Genomic DNA, 12,332 nt, shown 5'->3' on the forward strand with positions numbered 1-12,332 from the left:
CCTGTCATCCTGCCTTTTCTCTCCGAAGGAGACCTGAGACAGTCTCACCTGCTGCGTGGAATGTTCTTCCAGGTAGCGAGCCTTGCTCTTTTTGCTCGGGAAGCTATACAGGCAATAAAAGCATTGCTCCAGAGCCGTCTCCAGCTCCTCCTTATAGGGATGGGTGTCCTCGGAGGTAGAGGCCAAAAGCTCTTTTTGCAGCACCCGTACCTGGAACGACAAAATTCACTGAGGTCAAGGCTACCGCCTGGGCAGGGGACAGCTGAAGAAGCCTCGGAGGAAGCGTGCTGCTTAGTGGGTGAGAACATGAAGGAACATTCCTCTCTCCGCATGAGTCTGTGTTCCACAGATCTCTCAACGAGTGGGGAGAGGAAGAGGGTTAATCTGGGCTATTTCAAGCAGGGCTACTCACATAGAACTTAAGAAGGGCTCCGTCTGAGTTACAACACCACGATCTCCTCCCAAGGTATTCGTGAGCCGTGTTCAGAAGCATCAGGGAAGAGGGCAGCATAGGAGTGTCCAGATTCTGAGCTGCTGATGACAAAATGAATGTCAAGTAATTGCTGGACAATCAAAAAGCCACAGATCTGGTATGGGAGGTGCATGAGTCAAATGGGCAAGAAGCAGTTGGCCCAGCCATACCTGATGGCTCCTGGACTAGCCCCCAAATTGGTTCCTAGCCCAAAATTCCCTTATACAGGGAAAGACCCAGTTGTTTTACTACGTTCACCAAAAATGCTTGATGTCTGCTCAGAACAAGGAAGTCCCACAATAAACATTTTTCTCTGCAGGAACCTCCACCCCGAAAACTCAATTTTGTTAGGGTGGGGAGAGGAATATTTTGGTCTCTCCAAGTGGGAGGGGAGATTTGGGGCTGGTGGTAGAAGCACCTGTTATGGCAGCAGTAACAGTTTCTACTTCCACACCACCACTACCCTATACTAAACAGCTTAGGAGCTGGTGGTTTTGGAAATGGCAACAGGAGTTCTGGCTGCCGTCACACTTCCTCTCCGCCCCCCAACCCTGGAGTGCCTCTGGAACGATGCTGGTGTGGACATGTGAACATCATTCCATGGGCTCTCTGAAGCATAACAACGGAGGCTGGAGTAATTCCACCTGTTTGTTAAAAAAGAAGGGGTAAGGGCCATCTGCCCCGGAAATTTTTTTGAAGGCCCCAGAATCACACCCCAAAGTAATCACTGGCTAGCCAGTTCCAGCAGCCCTTTCACTTGTTCCAGGCAACCTCCAGCCTGAGAAGGGAGAACCTGGAGGGCTCTTGCACACGGGCAATGTTTTGCTACAGAGAGCCACTTCTAACAATATGTTTGTCTTCCATGTGCAAGAATCCAGTGACAAGACAAGGAAGGCTACAAGGGATGTTGCCATTGATCTGCATGCATTCTGGTGCTCTGACCTTTTGCCCTGTTTTGGCAGGCACAGAGTTCCTGAATGCCCAACTCAACCTCTCATGGCAGAACACAGCTGCTTCCCACCCACCACAGAGGGCAAAGCTGTTCCCCACCTTCTTCATTTTGGCTCTGCAGCTGCTGCTGCTCCTCCTGTTGGCAGCAGAGGGAGCGGAAGGTGTCTTCTTCGTGCTGAATGATCCTGTGAAGAATAATCCAGGGAAGCACCGAAGACACAGAAGGCTCTTTGGGCTCCTCCTGGACAGCCATGCTGCAGTCGATGATCTGGGGTGGAGGGGTTTCAAGGAACAGACGTGGGGCAAGTTAAACCCACAGAGGGGACAACATTCAGCTCTTCTAACAGGAACATACTAATGACAGGCATTCAAGTCATCACCCAAGTGGCCCCAGAATGACCAAGCTGGTTTCAGGCTCATAAAACAATAGGGGATGTTCTTCACTTACACAAACATGCCCCCCTCCAAATTCATCAGGGGCTGAATCTGGCTGCACAACAGAGCAGTAGGAAAACTGCTTAGCCATGTTGCAACACTAAACCACATTTCCAAATGGATACTGGCAGAGCCATGCGCTGAGCAAGACTAACCCTTCCCTGAGCCAACCCTCTCCTCCCAAGAGAAACTCATGGCGGCAGCCAGGGCAGAAAGGAGTGGTCAACAGGGGCAGCCAAAGTGTGTGAGAGGGTGGAAGGCTCTTTAAACACACACACTGCCAAGGCTACATAGAGCCTTCAGCTGCCACCCAAGTAAGGATGGAAGCTGGAGACTTGGGAAGAGGCTAAGGAGAGACAGAGAGAGAAAGAAAGAGCCCCTCAAGGCAGAGGGTGGAGCTGAGCTCTAACCTAGGAGGGAACTAGTATTCGTGCTCTCCTTCCCCCTCTGCCACTACCCATTACGAAAAGTCTGGTTTTGTGTTTCTCCTTCTTGCTTCTCTTCTAGCAGACACTGTTGAGAGGACAGGAACTCCAACTGCTCTTACAGCCAAAGAAAGGGGTTTGGGGTTTAGCTTTTGCTCTGGATTATGCAGTACCTTCCTTTCCCCACTCCCGCTGGGAACCAGTTTAAGGGCCAAACCAAGGCCATGAGCTGCCACTGGGAGCTGGGAGACCTCCAGAGTGCCCCCCTCCTAAGACCTGGCAGGCTCCCATTCCAATGCTCTGTACTCAGAGCCCCTGGGGAATGACCCTCCTCCCCTGGCTGCTTTTGATATATTAAAATGACGTTTCCACCAGCAACTGCAGAACAGACCCTCATGTCACCAGTGGCTCAGAAAAAGGCTGCCAACAGGTCTCCTGCTCTCCAAGAGCAATGTGGGTCCTCAGGCAAAGAGCGGGATACCTGGACGAGGTTGCTGGTCAGTCGGACCAGGCTCTGCAAGGCTGGCGGCTCCTCCAGGCTGCTGCTGTCCGAGGAAAGGGAGCAGTCGATCCCTGCGAGCAGCTGTGTGACAGTGGCCACCCACTCCTCCTTGGCAGATGCCTCTGTCATGTTGATCATCTGCTGAAAGGCTTCGTTCAGGGCAACTTCCGAGCACTCAAAGCACTGCCGGTAGTCCTGCAGCTTGAGCAGGGAATCCTGAGGAGCATTGAAGAAGAAGAGACGCCTTGGAGGAAAATGTGCAAGAGCATTTGCAAGACAGCTGCTGGGAACCTTTCCTAGATCTGCACATGGAAGGGCAGTGAGAGGCATGCCCATGTAGGCTCCCTATGGAGAGGGCACTGGTGCTTGTGGCAAAGAGCACTTGGGCCAGAAAGGCTGAAAGGTGCGGACAACAGGTTCCTGTACACCCTCCGTTTCTCTGCATTTGTGTGACGTGACCAGGATAAACACGAAGCACTGCATAAAAGCCATCAAGAAAACACCCCAAGGACTCCTCAAGAACTTAAGAGCCAGTGTGGTGTAGTGGTTAAGAGCGGTAGTCACGTAATCTGGGTAACCGGGTTCGATTCCCCACTCCTCCACATACAGCTGCTGGGTGACTTTGGGCCAGTCACACTTCTTTGAAGTCTCTCTGCCCCACTCACCTCACAGAGTGTTTGTTGTGGGGGAGGAAGGGAAAGGAGCATGTCAGCCGCTTTGAGACTCCTGAAGGGGAGTGAAAGGCGGGATATCAAATCCAAACTCTTCTTCTTCTTCTTACAAAGAGCCCTGCTGGATCAGGCCAATGGCTCATCTAATCCAGCATCTCTATCTAACAGTGGCCAACCAGCTACCCACAAGCAGGACTTGATTGAGCACAAGGACACTCTCCCTCGCCTTCCCTAACCCCATGGTTTCCAACAACTTGGGTGTTCATTTCCTTAAAAACAGCTTCGAACAGCAGCACACCCAGAGCGCTTTCCCCTCCGCACAGCGAAAGGCACTAGCACCGTAATGCCAGAGTCAGCCCAGTGAACCTGCTGGTTGTTTTGCTGGCTGCTGTTTCCTGGCAGCCTCTGCTGCAACCATCAAGGCTGGCTGTGCCGGTTTGGCCTTCCCTGCTGCCCTCAGACAACCCCACCTGCAGCAGGAGCAGCTGAGCCGGCCTCTCCGGAATGGAGATGACAAATTCCAGGTGCTTCGTCCGGCCGTATCCGCTGAAACACAAGGTGGGCCGCAGCAGACGCACCACCGCTTTGTAGTCGCCGGCCTCGTACAAGCGCTGGATCTCCTCCAGGGACTGGCATCTCTCCAGGGACTTGAGGTTCTTCTCAATCTGCAAGAGTCACACACTGCATGTTGCAAGCGGCAATCCTCTCTCACGTCTTCCACAAGCAACAGAATTAGCTGCTCTGAAGGCAGCAACTGACCAAGGTGACAGCAAGGCAGAAACCCAACTGAAGGACACTGGACTGCTTCATTTCAGTTTTCAAACCAGAACCACAAATCACAGGTAGTTTAGTCAAGCATTTATACAAAGCTTTCTGAGACAAAGTTGAGCCAGTGGCCCACTTAGCTCAACAGTGTCCACTCTGACAGGCAGAGGGTGTTTCCTTGAGGGGCTGAACCTGGGGACCTTCAACACACAAAGCGCACACACACTTTGGTAATGGGGTCATGGCTGCTTCCATGTTTGCATCCCCGGCATAACTGCTATGAGTTCATCCTCACAAGGAAGGCAAGTGCAGCCAGCATCTTGCAGTGACCCAAATGTTCCCATGTCCAGCTGGTGTTACCTCTTCCAACGAGACCACAGAGTCCACATGGAGATTTGGCAACCGGATCACCACAGCCTCGTCACCAGCTTTGGCCTGCACTGCAGCAGAGCTCTGGAGCATCTCTGTGCAGACGTCATAGTTCTCCAAGGCCTGCTCCATGTCCCCCTGGAAAAGCAAGCAGCATGCTCAACTGCAGCCTGCCAGCTAATCTCCTTCCCCCAGCCAGCCCCTCCCTGGAACTCCATACCCCAAGCTGCCTTTTGCAAGGCCTTTTGCTCAAGGCATTTTTTAACTCACTCTGCCTTTGTACCCAGATTTCCACTATAGCCTCACAGAAGTGGAGCTGTGTGCCCAGTGTCTGACTGCTCAGATCTAATGCCAGTCGTACTTAATTAGGTACTCTGCTGCAAACACCACAGAAGCTGTGCAGCACCAGGAGTCCTCCCCCCAATAAACCGAAATACAAACCTGCAGGGCCAGGAAGCGAGCCTTCAGCCAATACACCCGAACCACGAACTCCAGCCAGCCCTCCTCAAAGAGGTCTCGCTGAGAAGAGGCAAAGGAGAGCTGTAGCAGATCCCCCAGGAAGTGGCTGCCAGGGAAATCAGGGCCAAACTTCCCGTTTACAGAGCTGCCCGCGGGGCCGTTCCTTGGAGACACTGAAACAGTTTATATCACATTTCAGCCCAAGGTTCTAGGCTGAGAGCTCAGATTCTTTGCAGCTCAAAGTCTAAACAACAGCAATGGGAGCAGAGAACCCCAAGATCTGCACCTGAGAGAAGCCGATTGAGGAAACGTAACAGAGAAAAATTTGCATTGGGTTTGCTTATGAAGCAGTGAACCCCAGAAGCTGCCCTGTCCTGCTCTAGGTCCATCTGACCCAAGTGGCTTGGGACTCCCCAGTCTCTTCCAACCTAACGTCAATGCCAAAAGGTCAACTTGGGAATGTCTACGTGCAAACCTCAAGATCGACTACCAGGCCCAGCTTCTAAGCTCAGGCACGTGTTTCCTGTGGGGACTCGTATCTCACCGGAGGGAGTTTGCAGGGCCTTTCCTCGGAAGAAGCACTTGCTAACACCCAGTGCTCACTCACCCATTGAGCTCTTCCCTTTGGTCAGCAGCCACTGGTCAAGCTGCAGCTCCATGCAGGATAGACTCATCAGCATCATATCCTAGAGCAGAGACAAAAGTGGGAGGTGGGGAGAGGAGGGTTAGGAAGGCATCAGGGGATTGGAGGGGGAATCATTTGCAATTTGCACCTCCAGCGGAAAAATCCTTCTTATGAGAATAAGTAGTGTTGACTATAGTATTTGTGAAAAATCAGAAACAGCAGCAGAAAGACATTTTGCTGCAGAGAGAGGAAGCATCAGGAGGCAACTGGCCCCCTGGCTCACTTTTCAAACCTTTATCACACGACACCTAAGAAATCTTGATCCTAAAAAATAAAGGGAGCAGAGGGCAGGTAGTGAGCATCTTGCCAGCTAAGTTTGTCCTGATGGGAAAAGTTTGTGGAGGGATTTACTCCCAACTGTCAATCAAGATACAAACCTGGAGCCAGTGGAGGTCCTAGGACACTTTTCCCATGGGAAGGGTGTGCAGATGGCCTAGTAACAACCTCTGGGTAGGTCCCAACCAGTGAAAAGGAGTGCCGAGCATTATCCTCCTGCCTCTAATCACTCAGTCATAGAACACTCCCTGATGCTACACCTCCAGTTAAACAGCATCTTGGGAACCAGGACTGGGAAAAGCTCCCACTCATGAACAGCAGATTTACACTGATTTTTCTCCAACTCTCCATTCCATCAGGCTGTGGCTTAGGAAGAAGCTGGGCATGGCCCTGCTTCCCCTCTCCCAGAATTATATCCATCCCAGCCAGTCACTGTAAGAACTACTATGTAGCTTTAATAACTGATGCTTGGGTTTGTCTTCTTCCTCCTCCCTCTCCATTCCTTTTTCCTTTTGTGTTGTGTCTCTTAAGACTGCAAGTCTGCGAGGAGAGACTTTTTTTTTTGGACAGTATGCAAGTCACCCTGAGAGCCTTTTCAGCTGAAGAGTAGGATAAAAACAACAGCAAAGAAGCAGAGACATGTTCTGCGGATCGTAGCCCATGCCTGGCACCATGTCTCTGGCTACCAGACACAGCTCCTGCTATACAGGAACTAAGTCTCTCTCACACATGTACCCTTTAGAGGTGGTGCTTGGGTGGCAACAGAGCGAGGTCACCTCCAGAAGTATTTCCTTACCCTGATGTGCTCGTTGCGACAGTCCCTTAGCAGCGGATTGGGGAGGCTGCTGCTGTGCTTCCTCCAGCTGTTGTAGATGTTCAGCACAACCTCAGCCAAGCCCGGCGGCCATTTTACAAGGAACTTCAGGCTAATCACTTTCAGGTACCTCATCATCAACTCAAGGATGCCTCCGTTGTTCAAGTTAGCCAAGAGGAAGTTATGAACATCCTGCTTCTCTGGAAGAAAAAAGTTAACACAATGCGCATGGAAAGAAGCAACCACTTCTCCCCTCCCCAGCCTCCCTACAGTGAGGTATGAAGCAAACATTCTGTGACATCAGAGCAGCTCACCCAATCCGTCAAAGGCTTCACCACAAAATTATACTACAGCTTCCAAATATTGGATCAAATTAATGAATTCAAATGTAATCCTTTTTGGGGGAGTCCCTCAGCTGAAACACAGAAGCCAGGGAAAGTCCCTACCATACTCCATGCATGTTGTTGAGTCACACGGCATCCTGTGGGTGCCCACATGCTGGAAATTTTCCTCCTTGGCCTCAGACTGGACCTCATAGCTGCTGAAAGGACCCTCGTCTTCTTCTGGGTCAGGTTTCCTCAGGCTAACAAGAAAAGCAAAACAAAGAGCAAAGCAAAGCATCAATGCTCTGGACCTTGGCAGCCCCTCACAAGGCAGACATCAAAACACACTCCTGTTATAGCAACTTTGCAAGAAACATGCAATTCGCAGAAGCTAGATTTATTTTCGCAACACATCAATCAAAGTGGAGGGAAACACCAGTTCCTTGTAACTGCCGACAATATTGCAGGGATCACGAGAAGTTGTGTCCAGGAGAAGGCAGGCAGCCAACCCCAAATCAGCACAGTACTGCCCCAGCAGCTCATGCAGGAAGCCCACTGAGATGGTGGGCCTGCACCAAAGCTGTGCTAGAAGGGCTTTTGCCCTAGGTGAAGCCTCCAGAGGGGCGCCATTGAGGCTCCCAGTCTGTGTGCATGTATGTAAATGTGTGTGGCATGTGTGTATCAAACTGAATCTTTGACCTGGGTGAAATAAAGCCTAGTTTCACCCCTGGGTGGGTGGGGTGCAGAGCTCAGCAAGCTTCTCTGCTATTTTTTCAGAAGCACAACCACCAATCTTCCTTCCTCACCGTGAAGGAAGGAATTTCACCAGCAGCTCCTGGAAGTCCACCTTCTCTTCCTTTTTGCACTTGGTGTTCCGCACCCGAGCCGACCGCCTCTTGGCTGTTTCGCCGCTGTCTTCGGGGATTCGCTTCCGCTTCACCCCTTTCTTTGATCTGTCCCCCACGGAGGCATCCCCTAAGAAGAGCCAGAAAACGTCCAGGTATCAAACTCCTGGCCCCAGCAAGGACACACTTGATCAGGACGGATTCCCCTGAACTCTGATTTGCAGAAGGCAGAATTCTTGTTGCCACAGAAGCCAAGTAGGGGGAGCCAGAGGAGCAGTGGCAGCCCAGAAGACACCTTGCCCCACCCCCCAAAAAGGTGGCTGCTGCACCAACAGCCACTCCATAGCAGCAGCAACATCATGACCACACAGAATCTCTCCTCCCCATTCTCCAGGCAAATGTCCTCCAAAAGCCCCTGGAAGAGAAGCTTGGCTCGTCCACCTGGAAGCTAGCTAGGACTTGTCACTTCTGCCTTCCAGACTCTCTTTGCACCATAGACGGCACAAGCCAACCTATCATAAGCATCCTACCACTTCTCCCCGCAGAAGACCAGCTCTACTTCCACTTTATTAATTGGTCCATGAAGAACAGAGCACAATGATTCAGAAACCCTTCAACATCCACCCAGAGAACATATTCATGTAATGCATCCCTCACCTGCAGGGCTGACTGATTCCAGAACACTTGGACTGGGAAAGGTGGGCGTCACTGGTGTGTATGTTAGGAGTGGCTCCGTCACAGGCATCTGGGGATTGGTGCTGACGGGGTTGGGCTGTATAACACTGACAGGAGCGGAAGTTGCCGGGATGTCAGAGTGCTGGTCTAGATCTTGGTACTCCAAGAGGTCAATTCTCTTGCCCAGGCTGGGCCGAGGCGGCTCGCAAGTGGTCAGGTGTTGATACATGGCCAGTAGGCTCTCCCCGAGACACTTCCACCTGCAGGACAGCACATGACAGACAACCAAACACAAGCTCAGCTCTCACCCAGGGGCCAGGGCAGGCAATGCTCCCATCTCCTTGCCTTTATGCCACATGCAGAAATAAGGAGAACGTTTGGGAGCAAGGCAGCCATTTTCCACGTGGGACCAAAAGCCAATTGTTCACAGAAATCATTAAGGAAATATTGCTTTAAGTTCGCTCTACAGTTGTCAGAATAAGTTCACACCCAGTTAAGACCTACGTGAAAAGGGGGATGGGCTGGACAAGCTTCAGGTCTGGCTCCCTTTTTCGCACCAAGAGTGCCTGCCTCTTCCTGCGCAACTCCAGAGCTTCCTCGATGATCGTTCTAGTCTCAGACGGACTCACGTTGACATTGTGGACTGACAAGTCACTGGAAAAACAAAAGAAGAAGCAAAGCAGCTGTTTAGATGATTCCATGTCATTTCACAGCCAGGCAAATTCCTTTAAATTTAGCAAAATTTAAATTACCCTGCTGAAAGTAAAATAGCTTAAATACTTGGACACCCATTCAACAGCAACTCTGGAAGCTGCATGTCAATAGCATGATGCCTACAAAACGGTGGGTTCGTTGTGGCACTCTCTGCCTTTCCAATATGGGAGAAGCAGCTTTAGGTCACAAACAGGGGACAGAACAAACCTCTGGGAACTGGCAAAGAGGCTGCATGTCCTCACTTTGAAATGGAAGCTTCTGCCACTATTCCTTCTGATGCGAGACAGGAGCATCAACATTCTTTACCTTCAATTTTGGAAGAAACTCACCCTTTGAGGAACATCCTCAAGGAGTCCTTCCTGAGGCATGGTTGCTCCTCAAAGATCTTCTCCTTAATGACCAGCCCTTTGCTGTACAGGCAATCCCTCTCCAGAGCTTTGCAGATGAAATACAAGCAGGCTGAGGGGAGGAACAAAAGCCACAATTTAAATTCATCCTAAACTCTTTTTCCATATCGGAAAGTCACGTGCATCCCAAAGGAGCATTCTGATAGTATACAGTGATGTGGCTTTCCTGGAGCGGGTGAGGTATGCTAAGATCCAATTTGGCATGTCTGTAAACAGAACTAAGGAATATATCATTTCATTTCACATGCTGTATAAATACCGCACAGGTTTTTCCAGTAGCCCAAAGTGTTGAACTAAAAATATCTGATGGGGGGGGCATAAAACAGTAAAGCACACCAAGTATGGTGACTTAGTTTATATTCAAACACACTGTCAAGTTTTTATTTGAAAATTATTTTTTCCTTAAGATGTAAAAACTGTATGTTCAGACACGTCAAATCAATACCAAACATTTCTGTTACACAGAGCAAGCCATAAATAATGGCTTACTGAGAACACAAGTCAATCGTGCCCACTTTGCCCCACCACACTGACACATGGAAGAGAGAAACCATGGCCCCTGGCTTAAGAGTTAGGGCCGAACCAAGGATTGTGGTTTGTTTTGCTCCCAGCTAACCTTGCTCAGTAAGCCAAACACAATTTTTGTAGGGCCAGCATAAGAACTGAGAGCCGCCAGACCCCGGCACTTTGTGTTTTTAGTTAAAGAATGGCTTTTTAGAGGGCTTCTCACCTTATGGTGTTGATGCCATTCCCTTTATCACCAACATAAAAGGAATCATTTTCCCTTATTGGTTAATTATTATTCTTTTGGCTTGCTATGTTAACACTGTTATTGTCCGACTGTTGTTCTAAGAATTGTTGTTTGATCTTGTGCTCACATATTTTTATATAGTGCATGTTTTGATTTGTAAACTGATTTACTGTATAATCTTTTTTTAAAAAATAGATTATATATATATATATTAAAAACCTATAAATGAATGAACAATACAGTGCTGCCTCGCAAGACGAAATTTAGCGAATTTTTCGTCTTGCGAAGCACGGTGTCGGGAAAGTTTTGGAAAAGCTTCAAAAATCACCAAAGTCTTCAAAAACCTCAAAAAAGGCTACCACACCGCGTTCTATGAGTTGCTCCTCAAAGTCAAGTTGCAACTGTATTAACGGTGTTAAGAAAAAGGAAACAAACTTGCAAGACGTTTTCGTCTTGCAAAGCATGCCCATAGGGAAATTTGTCTTGCGAAGCAGCTCAAAAAACGCAAAACCCTTTCGTCTAGCGAGTTTTTCATCTTGCGAGGCATTCGTCTTGCGGGGCACCACTGTATCCACCCTCTAGCCCTCAATAGGAAATGACTAAACTACCAACAGCTTATCTCAAAACAAGAGAGTTTGCTATCAGGCTATTTTCACCCTCCCAACACCCTAAAAGTGAGCAACACCAACCCAAACAATCCAAAACAGCAACTCCAGCAGCTGCCTGTACTAATAGATGGAAGAAGTTTTATTTGGAAAAATAAAACAAAATGGATACAACTTACTTGTGTAGTCACTGAGTGTGTAGAGAACTGTAATAAGGTTATCTAAACAAGGCCAGTGGTCTGGATTACAGGTGAGTCCTTCTTCAAAGGCATGGCGTGCCAGAGGCAGGCGCATCAGTCTGAGTGCCACATGCCCAATCTTATACCACAGGTTGACGTCCGTCGAGTCTAGCATTACAGCCTGGAAAACACAGGATATAACAATACACTTTTACATACACACACAAGTGTAAATTGTACCCACAATGGAATCTGGAAGTTGCACTAACAGTTTGGGGTTACAAGGCTCTAGTGTAAGAGTGGTGAATCCTGGATCTGGCCCACCAGCCTCGGCCTTCCTCGTGGCTGAGTGTTGCGGCTTAGCGCCCCAGGATCCTCTCTGCTGCAGCATTAAATGCATGTCAGGCAGAAACTCTGGCCCTGGTGAGTGTGAAGGAGAGATGCCTGTACCTCCAAGTAGAACTCCATGGCCGTCTCAAAGTCATCGCGCTGTGCTGCGAGCTGAGCTAAGTTTTTGTAAGTAGAATACTTTAGCATCAAGCCCGGGTGCTTTAAGCCCTCCCTCTCATCACCAGATGGAATTGCCTGAAAATTGTAGACGAGAGATGCAGTTTGAGATAAAAACCTTCATTAATAACACAGAATGATTACAAACCCGCAAGGTGCCAGCGTGCATCATTCCGGAGCACACGAGGGACTTCAAAAAGCAAAGCAGACACTGTTGTAAAATACAATCAGTATCAAATAGCCCACAGACCCACTACAACAAATACTGGGGGGGGGGGGGTTTGCCCTCTCTCTGCTTATTAAGAAACTCCAGAGGGTTGAAGGCCCAGCGAGCTGCTTAACCACCTCTAGAAATGGATATCTATTATCCAACCACTCAAATCTTCATGCAGAAGAGCAGATGCTCTGCACGCAGAAGAAACAAGGCACCATCTTCAGTGAGACAGGGATCTCAGGTAGCAGCTAATAGGGAAAGACCCTGGAGAGCCCCCAACAATCAGTG

The 12,332-nt window shown here is 49.4% G+C and overlaps 1 protein-coding gene across 5 annotated transcripts in view; it reads right to left on the reverse strand.

Annotated features, from left to right (window-relative positions):
* The window catches only part of CABIN1 (calcineurin binding protein 1), a 58,673-nt gene that overhangs the window by 43,687 nt on the left and 2,654 nt on the right, over positions 1-12,332 (reverse strand). For 4 of the 5 annotated variants that reach the window (XM_082202971.1, XM_082202968.1, XM_082202969.1 and 1 more), the window contains exons 5-20: positions 11,774-11,908; positions 11,324-11,504; positions 9,711-9,840; positions 9,172-9,321; positions 8,650-8,927; positions 7,954-8,122; positions 7,271-7,407; positions 6,807-7,024; positions 5,657-5,735; positions 5,032-5,222; positions 4,582-4,728; positions 3,927-4,121; positions 2,765-3,001; positions 1,523-1,691; positions 413-534; positions 49-210 (exon numbers count right to left, since the gene is read on the reverse strand). In XM_082202971.1, the coding sequence (XP_082059097.1) occupies positions 49-210; positions 413-534; positions 1,523-1,691; positions 2,765-3,001; positions 3,927-4,121; positions 4,582-4,728; positions 5,032-5,222; positions 5,657-5,735; positions 6,807-7,024; positions 7,271-7,407; positions 7,954-8,122; positions 8,650-8,927; positions 9,172-9,321; positions 9,711-9,840; positions 11,324-11,504; positions 11,774-11,908 (2,700 nt within the window). The remainder of the gene's footprint in view (positions 1-48; positions 211-412; positions 535-1,522; positions 1,692-2,764; positions 3,002-3,926; positions 4,122-4,581; positions 4,729-5,031; positions 5,223-5,656; positions 5,736-6,806; positions 7,025-7,270; positions 7,408-7,953; positions 8,123-8,649; positions 8,928-9,171; positions 9,322-9,710; positions 9,841-11,323; positions 11,505-11,773; positions 11,909-12,332) is intronic. The other variant, XM_082202970.1, reaches the window with a different exon arrangement.

The sequence above is a fragment of the Podarcis vaucheri genome (genome assembly GCF_965113315.1).
Source record: "Podarcis vaucheri genome assembly, chromosome: 16".
Lineage (NCBI taxonomy): Eukaryota > Metazoa > Chordata > Lepidosauria > Squamata > Lacertidae > Podarcis > Podarcis vaucheri.